General features: G+C 36.2%; 1 protein-coding gene across 2 annotated transcripts in view; it reads left to right on the top strand.

The window, feature by feature from the left end:
- TECRL (trans-2,3-enoyl-CoA reductase like) overlaps positions 1 to 12,142 on the top strand; it is a 142,281-nt gene that overhangs the window by 66,635 nt on the left and 63,504 nt on the right. For both annotated transcript variants that reach the window (XM_019962821.2, XM_070791515.1), the window contains exon 3: positions 6,255 to 6,299. In XM_019962821.2, coding sequence (XP_019818380.2) covers positions 6,255 to 6,299 — 45 coding nt within the window. The remainder of the gene's footprint in view (positions 1 to 6,254; positions 6,300 to 12,142) is intronic.

Here is a 12,142-nt window from a genome sequence, read left to right as displayed (position 1 = left end):
ACCCCATTAACGAAGTGGTTTCTTTAATTAATCCTTAACTGTTCTCGAAATTTATGCCTCCTAATGTGTGTGCTCAGTCATTAAATTATGTCTAACTCTTTGCAGTTCCATGATCAGTAGCCTGCCAAGCTCCTTTTTTCATGGAATTTTCCAGGCTAGAATATTGAAGCAGGTTGCCATTCCCCATTCCTGGAGATCTTCCTGACCCAGAGATCAAACTCATGTCTCTTGCGTCTCTTGCATTGGCAGGCAGAATCTTTACCACTAGTGTCACCTGGGAAGCCCTCTTCTTCCTAGCAGGATTAGTGATCAAATAAAAAGGGTAGAGGTTAGGTGGTAGGTTTACCAAGTCTTAAGTATGAGACGTGATATGTTTTAGGTCATGAAGGATACTATTATTTTTGAAAATTCCTTCAGTATTTTTTCTCCTAAATTTTTCCTCTTTCAGTATTACTATGAATATAGGTTTCAGTTAGTATTCAATTCCATCTGTAATTAAGATAGATGAAAAATAATTTTAATACCTTATAAATTATAGTATATTAAATAATTTAACCTATGTAAGCTTTAGTCTGTACGATCTAACTATTAATACTAACTGACACTAAGTTTTCAGTCCCTGGGATTGCAGAAAGTTGGACATGACTGAGTGCCTAACACTTCCTGCTTCTCATAAACACAAATACAGAACACATGCCATCAGTGACTCAATAAAGATTTCTGACTTTCATTATTTAAAAAAAAAAATTCTATTGCTGACTTTTATTTCTAAAATTGAATATCTGGAGACATGAATTTAAGTATTTAAGTTAAAATTTATACTGCTGATAAACATTCTAGAAGAAGAATTCTAATCATATTAGATTGATGTGAATGTAACTGTGGTTTTGGACTGCGAATTTTAAATCATTATAACTAGGCTCAAACACACCTATATTAATCAAAGTATTAATAGGAACCATTAAAATCAACACATTTTTGCCAACAGAAATAAGTTTATTTATTCCTGTAGCATAAAAATCCATGCTTTAGGGTTCAGTGAACTCTTGGGAAGCATTTTCTGCCTCCTGCTGGTGGCGGAAATATTTTCTCTGCAAAAAATTGTCGAGATACTTGAAGAAGTGGTTGGTGAGAGGTCAGGTGAATTTGGCAGATGAGGCAAAACTCTGTAGCCCAATTTGTTCAACTTTTGAAGCATTGGTTTTGTGACCTGAGGTTGGGCATTGTAATGGGGAAGAATTGGGGTCTTTCTGTTGACCAGTGCTGGCTGCATGAATTGCAGTTTTCTGTGCATCTCATCGATTTGCTGAGCCTACTTCTCAGATATAATGGTTTTGCCAAGATTCAGAAAGCTGTAGTGGATCAGACCAGCAGCAGACCACCAAAGAGTGATTATGATCTTTTATTTTTTGGGTGCAAGTTTGGCTTTGGAAGTATTTTGGAGCTTCTTCCTGGTCTAACCAGTGAGCTGTTCATTGCCAATTGTCATATCCACTTTTTGTTGCATGTCACAAACCAATCAAGAAATTTTTCACTGTTGTTGCTTAGAGTAAGAGAAGATGACACTTCAAAATGATGATTGCTTTGATTTTCAGTCAGCTCACAAGGAACCCACTTATCGGGCTCTTTCACCTGTTCAAATGCTGAACGACTCTAGAGTGGTTGACATTGAGCTCTTAGGCAACTTATCATGTAGTTGTAAAAGGATCAGCTTTGTTGATTGCTCTCAAATGGTCATTGTCAACTTCCAATGGCTGGCCACTGTGCTCGTCTTCAAGACTCTCATCTCCTTTGTAAAACTTGTTGAATATTTTAGATGGCTGAAATCCGATATAATTTATATCATTACCCTGTTCCTTAATCTTTCAAAATTTAAGAACAAATCTTCTTGAAGGAAAAAAACACTCAAACCTTTTAAATCTGTTTTATATTATGGGATTTAATTCAACCATTAATGTTAATTTTTGTGCAAAACCTCTATAATAGAGAGCTTTAGAAAAAAATTATTTATTTTGCAATAAAATGCAGTATATATATATATATGTATATATATATATACATATACACATATATATACACACACACACATAGTTGTCATTTTAGTCGCCAACTTTTTTGACTATGATTCATAATAAAGAATGTACAGTAGTCAAATAAAAACAAAAATGTATCTATACAATTTAAGCTAAAAACAAAAATGTATCTATACAATTTAAGCTATTGAAACAAAACATTGAAGAAACAATACTGAACTTGTCTATCTAGAATTTATCCTAATATATTGCATCCAGTGCCATGACAATCCATTTCTACTTTATTCTACTCTATTCTACCCCTTTATATAGTGCTGATAATAACACTAATTCTATCTTTAAACATATTATGGTCACAACCAGAAATTCAGAAAAACCTATTTTAGTAAAATAAATATATTTGAATTGTATGCAGACACTACTTATTTGGGATGTTATTGCATAGTTTATAAAGTCTTCCAATCATCAAGGATAGAACTCTAAATCATGGTAGAATATAATAGGTATTATACTAGTCGAGTTCAACATCTTAAATAATTTAAGATACTAGTAGATGCATTAGAGCTACTACATAGCCATAATTCGGCTGTGAGCCAGCCGTCAGAGTTCAATGTACTCAGTATTATAATTTTCAGGACTATTCACACATGCTAAAATTCATTATGCAATGTATATCCTTATCCTTTATAAACTATTTTTCCTGGTGTTTTTCCAGCCTATTCCATCTAAGCTCAACAAGCATAGAGAATATCAGAAAATGTATGTTTTGCTCTTTGAAAACAGAATTGAAACTAATCTAAAGGTTTACATAGCAGTTAGTAACTCTCTTTCTCTGGGACACAGTGTTCAAAGATTACAACCTTTAAATGCCATGTTTATTTCATAAGTAGATTTATAGTTATAGCTTAAAGCTTAACATTCAGAAAACTAAGATTATGTCATCCGGTCCCATCACTTCAAGGCAAATAGACGGAGAAACAGTGGAAACAATGGCTGACTTTATTTTTCTGTGAAGAGCTGACTCATTTGAAAAGACTCTGATGCTGGGAAAGATTGAGGGCAGGAGGAGAAGGAGGTGACAGAGGATGAGATGGTTGGATGACATCATCGACTCGATGGACATGGGATTGGGTGGACTCCAGGAGTTGGTGATGGACAGGGAGGCCTGGCATGCTGTGGTTCATCGGGTCAGAGTTGGACACAACTGAGCAACTGAACTGAACTCAGACTTATAGTTTATTCTTATTGAGAGGATTGAAAGGAAGTAGTTTTCCTTGAAGGCATTAACAGCTTCTAAACTATCTGATTGATCATTGTGGATACAGCCAGAATTGACTCATCTAGGTCACAGATAGATCTCTTTGCGTAGAATGATTGAATTAATTTTGCACTGATATTTCCCACTATTAAAAAGATGCTATAAATGTGAAAAAAGTGAAGTGAAATTCAGCCAGTCATGTCTGACTCTTTGCAACCCCATGGACTGTAGCCTGCCAGGCTCCTCTATGCTTTGAATTTTCCAGGCAAGAATATTATATTGGGTAGCCATTTCCTTCTCCAAGGGATCTTCCCAACCCATGGATCAAACCTGGGTCTCCTGCATTGCAGGCAGATTCTTTACCATTTGAGCCACCAAAGAAGCCCAAAAACCTCATAAAGTGCTATTGAAAATAATGTCTTACACCAATATTACTAAAATGGACTGAACTTGAAAACATGTATAATCAGAGGTGGTCAATGATTATTTGTCAAATATAAATGGATTTTCATAAGTTTTATATTTTCTTCTATATCCATAATTGCAAACTCATTTTAAACTGTAGATATCTCTTTGCATTTGTTTCCATCATACTTCTTTGGCAGCATATTTTCAGTATGATTAATAAGTATAGCTATTTAAAATTTCTTTTCAACAAACAATTTTAGCATGCATTTCAGAACAACAAATGGCTACATAAATAAAACAATTAGTAGTAAATACAATTAAAAAAATCAAATGTCAGAGTTAAATGTTTGTGTATTCCTCATTTGCCACACTATTATTAAATTTTGTTTAGATGTAATCTTAATAAAGTTTAACTATTGATTATAAGTTTTAACTTATGAGTTATTTATTCATGAGAACTTGCATGTGTAAGTTGCAGGAATTTTTGCAGTAAATTTAGATAGAATTGACTGCAATTCAGTTGTATTACATTATCATTACTCTTACTGACAATTTAGAAAGTAATGTTTTGAAAAAGAAATAGCAATTGTGTAGTATTCTTTTGTCAGTACTCTTAAATTATTATATATGAATTGAATTTGCTTAAAATTGTACCTCAAAGTTAAAAATTAAATTTTCAATACAGCCTTTAAAGTAATAATAAAGAATTCATTTTAAGAGAAAATAAAAATATTCTGATAATTGTGAATCAACTTTTTTATTATGGATGTGTGTTCAGTTCAGTTCAGTCTCTCAGTCGTGTCTGACTCTTTGTGACCCCATGAATTGCAGCATGCCACAGACCTCCCTGTCCATCACCAACTCTAGGAGTTCACTCAGACTCATGTCCATCGAGTCAGTGATGCCATCCAGCCATCTCATCCTCTGTCATCCCCTTGTCCTCCTGCCCCCAATCCTTCCCAGCATCAGAGTCTTTTCCAATGAGTCAACTCTTTGCATGAGGTGGCCAAAGTACTGGTGTTTCAGCTTTCAGTTCAGTTTAGTTCAGTTCAGTCGCTCAGTCGTGTCCGACTCTTTGTGACCCCATGAATGGCAGCACGCCAGGCCTCCCTGTCCATCACCAACTCCAGGAGTTCACTCAGACTCACGTCCATCGAGTCAGTGATGCCATCCAGCCATGTCATCCTCTGTCATCCCCTTCTCCTCCTGCCCCCAATCCCTCCCAGCATCAGAGTCTTTTCCAATGAGTCAACTCTTCGCATGAGGTGGCCAAAATACTGGAGTTTCAGCTTTAGCATCATTCCTTCCAAAGAAATCCCAGGGCTGATCTCCTTCAGAATGGCCTGGTTGGATCTCCTTGCAGTCCAAGGGACTCTCAAGAGTCTTCTCCAACACCACAGTTCAAAAGCATCAATTCTTCGGCACTCAGCCTTCTTCACAGTCCAACTCTCACATCCGTATATTACCACTGGAAAAACCATAGCCTTGACTAGATGGACCTTTGTTGGCAAAGTAATGTCTCTGCTTTTGAATATGCTATCTAGGTTGGTCATAACTTTCCTTCTAAGGAGTAAGTGTCTTTTAATTTCATGGCTGCAGTCACCATCTGCAGTGATTTTGGAGCCCCAAAAAATAAAGTCTGACACTGTTTCCACTGTTTCCCCATTTATTTCCCATGAAGTGATGGGACCGGATGCCATGATCTTCATTTTCTAAAGTTTCAGTTTTAGCATATAATAAAGGTATTTTGATTTTTCTAATCATACAGAAATTTTAGTATTCTACTTATTACTAATAGTATTATATGTAGAAGACAGTAAAGTTATATTTCTGCTATAATTAATTTGCTCATAATACTAAAAGTCAATAGTACATACTATTCTGATAGAGTGGCTTATTCCTGATAGAGAAAATAACTCAGTTCCACATGTTAATTTTAAATAAATTTTGAATGAGGTCACAGTTCTCCAGTTTTAAATGAAGCTATCTAAGACTTTTTTTTTTTTTTTTTTTTTAAGAATAATTTTCAAATTGCACAAGCTATACATGGGTCAACTTCCCTTATAGTTCAGTCAGTAAAGAATCTACCTGCAATGCAGGAGACCTGAGTTCACTTCCTGGGTCAGGAAGATACCATGGATAGGGATATGGAAACCCACTCCAATATGCTTGCCTGGGAAACTCCATGGACAGAGGAGCCTGGCAGGCTACCGTCCATGGGATCACAAAAATTGGACACAACTTAGCAACTAAATCACCACTATACATAGGTCACTTATTTTATTACATGTCCACAAATTGAATTCATCTGGGTAACAAGTTCCTAGACCAAAAAGCAGAAAATCACCATCCCTAAAGCACCCGCCCATCATGCTTTCTTCCAGAATTATCCATAGTGCTTATCCTTTAAAGGAAAACTACTGTCTCCATTTCTAATACTGGATAATCATTTTTAATCACCTTCTGAGATCTAATCTATCTTCTAATGGAAAATATTGCTTTTAAAATATGTTTACACCTGTGCTTACAATTAAATGTCATTTTTCATTGAATAGGTCCACAGTGGTATCCTTCTCGAGTAGGCCTGCAGCTAGAACGTGGTAAGAAATAATTTCACTCATCTATTTATTTAATTTAGAATCCTTTTTCTGTCATCAATAGGCAATATTTATTTATTGATTACCAAATGACAGGTATTATAATAAATACTGAAAATATATTGTTTTATTTGAGCCTCCTCAAAAGCTAGTGTTTCACGTTTATGGTAGAGGAATTTTAGTCTCACAGAAATAAATTTCATACATTCACTGTCATTGTGTATTGAAGGCAGGATCTGAACTAACATCTGTCTCAAAAGCTTTTATTGCTATATCCCCTCAGTCTACTGCCTCCTAATATAGTCTCAGGGATACGGCTCAGTTCTCTTTCCCTTTATTCCTGTTAAAAAGCAGAATAAGAGAGATAAGGAGAAACAGAATTAATGAATTATAGGGAGTTGTATTGTTTCCATTAATAAGCCTCAAGTGTTTCAAAATTTCAAACCTTATTTTCTGGTCATAAAATTTAAAAATTTTATTCTAAAAATACACAAAAGTTAGTCTTGCTAAGAATCATTGGTATTGAATCACATCACTTGACCTTACATTTGAACTTGTTAAAGCTCTGAGTAGATTGGAAATTTCTGAGGAATATTCAGTTCAGGTTCATAATAAATCTACAGAGATATCTTTTAAGAAATTTCAATCTTTAAATTTTTCTACACAATCCTGACCTGCCTTGTATTTTTCTGGTACTTTGCTAATATTCAGGCTATCATTTCTTAGATATCATATTCACTTAAGTACAAATGATTTCTCTAAGATGTTTTGTTGTTTTCATTGCTATCTTAAATATTCCACCTTTTTCTGAGATGTCTATGTTGAAAACATGGGAATCCAGAATATTTTTATAAATCACCATTTCTTGAGGTTTCACATTTTTTGAAATTCAAGTGTTCAAGGCAAATTCTCATCCAGTTAGAGTTTTCAAGAGAAGAATCATTATCTTGTTTCTTTTTGCTTCTATGGGGCCTTTTAACACATGGTTGCTGAAATAATATAAAATGAAATAATGGTATTGTTTTCTGAACTTGATTATTATATGAATTAAAAAAAAACTGAGAATACAAGCATCAGTGTCAGATGTAATTTCAATTTGAGGGATTTTATAAGGGACTGGGGAATTTCTGTTACTTCAACCTTTATGGTGAATGTGACATTTTATTTCCCTTCACTCATATACCTGGTTGGATGTACCAGTGTGTGATGGGAATAAAGCATAACCCTCCAAGTGTTCTTTTTTTTTTTTTTTTGGAGTGTTTTATAAACAGCCCCATCAAGGACTACCTTTATTTATTTATTTTTATAAGAATGTGATGAACTATTTGAAAAAAGGAATCTATGAATTTAGTGATATAAGCAGGATATGGCACAAAGGCTATTTGGAATAAAACAATTTAAAACCTATCTTTCTACTTACTTATATTCAGAATCTTCTTTTGTAAAATGAGCTAATAAAGAATCTAACATGGTTTGTGTGTGTGTGTATGTGTGATTTTTGTAGGTGGTGGCTAGTGTGTAAGTAAGATTATGTTTATAAAGTACTATAATGATTTGTGCATGGTTAACACCTCATTAAACATAGTTGTAACTATTAATATTAAGGAAAAAGACAACACCAAAACAAAGCAAGGCATGAATATTACATATTTGCTGCCAGAGTATCTTTGCCAGAATGAGTGCACTATGAATAATTATATCATGTTATTTTAGAGTCTTTTACATTTTCTATACACAAAAGACTGCTAAAACACAAATAAAAGAACAAGCAATTTATTTTTATGGGAAAATATAGCCAACATTTTTTTGGCTTGGGATTTCTGCTTAGCTGGGCTGGGGTTGACCTTGCTTGGCTAGTTCCATTCAAACAGCTAAGGTGAGCTGGTGGATTGCTGGACTGGCCAGAATGTTCAGGGCTGTAGCCACTCCTCTCTGCTCTATATGTTCTCATGCTTCATCAGAAAGTTCTGGCCTTGGTGGAATCAGGAGTGCAAATAAATGAGCACAAGCATTCAAGAATTCATGAAGCCCAGGCTTAGAACTGGTTTATGATTCCTTGTCCCACATTCTATTTGTCAGAGCAAGATACTAGGCTACCTTATATTCAAGGTTGGGGAAACCAACACCAACTCTTAATAGAAGGGACTAAAAGTCATATTGTGAGTGATGCTGACATGGTAATGGTGAATAATTGCAGCCATTGTTGCAATAAATCTGTCATACAAACTGGTAACCTAAATGTGTTCTCTCATTACTGTGATTAATATAATTTATAATGTCCTGGAAGTATGGGGTCCAATTTCTAATTCTTAGAAACATTAGATTTGTTCAGTAGAGGGTTTAAGTACATGTTGAATTGGTCCTTCTCTTCCCATCCCCGATTCCAACCATTCACATACCCTTTATACAATCTCCTAGGGTTACAAGTATGCACCTCAGTGTTTGGCCCATTCTTGGGCAAAAATGTCCCCAAAAGATATATAACTTGAGCAAATTTAGGCAGAAAATGTAGGGGCCTTAAGAGGCCAACTTATGGTATAAATGTCATGGGCTCCATTAGGTGCATCCTCTTGGTCCCACATATTCCTCTCCCATTGGAAAAGGACATAGATATAGAATGCCAAGGAAAGGAGTTCCTGATTACTTTATCTAAGAGTGATATGATTAATGATATATCTGGATTCTCTCACATTTTTTCACCCAAATACTATATTGATTTTCCATATTTTAAAAACAAAATGCCAATATTCTGTTCTTTGATGTCAGCAAGGGGATAGAACAGTGGGAAACTATGATGTCGATAGGTGCACGTTGGAAAGAAGTTTTCAGCAGTCCTTATCAATATTTCTTGTTGTTAGAGTGACTGTCACAATGACATTCTGATCAGCTGGATAACAAACCTTGAACCATGTTATATCAATGTGCAACAAATTACCACAAACTTAGCAGCTTAAAACAACAATTATTTATGAGCTCAAAGATATAATTTGGCTGGATTCTCTACTCAGAGTATCCAAGTTTAGAATAAGGTATCAGCTACATTGAATTCTCATCTAGACTTCTGAGGAAATCTACTTCCACCTTCAGTCTTGTTGGCAGAATTCACTTTTTAGCTTTTATGACAGAGATCCCTATTTCCTGGATGGCTATCAGTTCCTAGAGGTCACTTTAATTATTTGCCAGGTAGCCCTCTTCATTTTTAAACCAACAATAGTATAGTGACTCTTCCCAGTGTATTAAATCTTGGTATCCCTATTTCTGACTCCATTCAGATTTGTTATTAACTCTGGCCCACCAAGATGACTTCTTTTGAAGCCATATATCATAAACTAGGCAAGAAAATCATAGCTTACTATATTCATGTTGGATTTATCAAAATTAATATATAACAATTGCCTATTTTTATCTTATAAAAAATACCTGTAAGCATAATTATAAATCTAAATATTATATTTAAAAAATCAAAATATGGTCAAAATTTAATATCTTACTTTCTTTCAATAATAAAGAATGAAAGGAAATTTGTACATAAGTAGAGTTAATATAATTCATAAATAGTTTAGCATAAAGTATAATACAAATAGGAGAAGACAATGGCACCCCACTCCAGGACTCTTGCCTGGGAAGTCCCATGGATGGAGGAGCCTGATAGGCTGCAGTCCATGGGGTCGCAAAGAATCGGACGTGACTGAGCGACTTCACTTTCACTTTTCACTTTCATGCATTGGAGAAGGAAATGGCAACCCACTCCAGTGTTCTTGCCTGGAGAATCCCAGGGACGGGGGAGCCTTGTGGGCTGCCATCTATGGGGTCACACAGAGTCGGACACGACTGAAGCGACTTAGCAGCATAATACAAATAAAAACAATAACATTAATAGTATTGTACTTGTGAGATGCATCTATGCTGGTATACACAGTTCTAATCTACTCATTTATCTTTCTGTATAATATACTTTTGTTTGAATAAAACAGATTATATTTATCCACATCTTGTTTATGTATACTTAAGATTTTTATGTTTTGCTACTACAAACAATACTAAAAAAGACACCTTTGTACATATCTTTCAGTACACAATGGCAAACTTATCTAGTGTTCATTTTTAAGAGCAGAACATTTCTTTCACAAACTTTCCATCATCAGTTCTGTTTCTTCCTATTTCATGAGAAAGTTTTAAATAATCTTTGCTGTGTGTTTGTCTTCTGAATTCAAAAGCCTGGAGTGCTAGGAAACTCAGTCTCAGTTTGTATTCCTTCATTTCAAACTGCATGCATAAATAATCTCACCATGCCCCCATGGCTTTAACTGTCAATGACTTTGAAAATATCTTCAGACACAGCCACCCAACTGCCTACTTGACAGCTCCCAGTTGAAGGCCTAATAGATATCTCACATTAAATGCACCCTAATTGAAATTTTCTTTTTTTTTTTTTTGTATACTTTGCTGTTTATGTGTATATATATATATTTATTTACTTTATAATATTGTATTGGTTTTGCCATACATCAACATGAATCTGCCATGGGTGTACACATGTTCCTCATCCTGAACCCCCCTCCCACCTCCCTCCCTGTACTACCCCCCTGGGTCATCCCAGTGCAAATCTGGTCTTTCCTCACTCTACTCTTTGTCAGTTAATGATATTACAATGCAATTAAGTGCTCAGGACAAAAATTTACCTCAACCTGAATCTCACAGGTTAAACTTGCTCTAAGATCAAACTTTTTGGGGTTGATGAATTTTTAACATCTCTACCACTGCCGTCTTAGTCCAAATAAACCTCATACCGTGGTTGGTGAATTCTTACTTTCTTCTAAGTAATCTAGCTTCCTTTTCTTCCCAGTTACCATACAACAATCACAATGATCTTTTTGAAAGCTGAATCAAGCCCATCCCCAGGTGCTTTACGATGACTTTTAAAATTCTAGAGGGGAGGAGCTAAGATGGCAGAGGAATAGGACGGGGAGACCACTTTCTCCCCCACAAATTCATCAAAAAAACATTTAAACGCCGAGTAAATTCCACAAAACAACTTCTGAATTCCGGCAGAGGACATCAGGCACCCAGAAAAGCAACCCATTGTCTTCGAAAGGAGGTAGGAAAAAATATAAAGGACAAAAAAAGAGACAAAAGAGGGAGGGACGGAGCTCCATCCCAGGAAGGGAGTCTTAAAATAAGAGAAGTTTCCAAACATCAGGAAACACTCTCACAGCCGAGTCTGTGCCGAGCCTTGGAAGCACAGAGGGCAACATAACAGGGAGGAAAAATAAATAAACAATTAAAACCCATAGATTATGAGCCCAACATTAACTCCCCCAGCAGAGAAGCAGTGCAGACACTGGCACCTGCCACTAGCAAGCGGGGGCTGGGCAGGGAGGCACAGGATGCATCGCTTAGAGTGAGGATCTGGCCTGAATGCCCTGAGCGCTACCTGAGCAAACTAATTTGGGTTACCAAACCAGACTGTGGGATAACTACCACATGAAAAGCCAGCCCTAACCTAAGACACTGCCAGGCCCGTGCACAGAACAAAGGACTGAACAGAGATAGCCGGCTGCAGACCATCCCCCTCCAGTGACAGGCAGCCAGAGCCAGAAAGGGGCAATTGCAGCCCAGAGAGACATTATCTACAAAACCGTAAGCAGGCTTCTTTGCTAACTAAGACTTCTTGGGGTTCTGGACGGTCAACATTCGCCTGAGAAGGTGCACCAGTTGTACACCCAGAAAACCGAGCCACGGGGAGGCGATAAGTCGCAGCAACCGCGCTCGCCAAACACCTCATCACCTGAGCTGCTCGGACCTGGGAAGGGCACAAAACGCAGGCCCAACCAAGTCTGCGCCTC

The sequence above is a fragment of the Bos indicus genome, chromosome 6, assembly GCF_029378745.1.
Source record: "Bos indicus isolate NIAB-ARS_2022 breed Sahiwal x Tharparkar chromosome 6, NIAB-ARS_B.indTharparkar_mat_pri_1.0, whole genome shotgun sequence".
In the NCBI taxonomy this organism is placed as follows: Eukaryota; Metazoa; Chordata; class Mammalia; order Artiodactyla; family Bovidae; genus Bos; species Bos indicus.
This window is presented reverse-complemented; position numbering and strand designations above follow the sequence as displayed.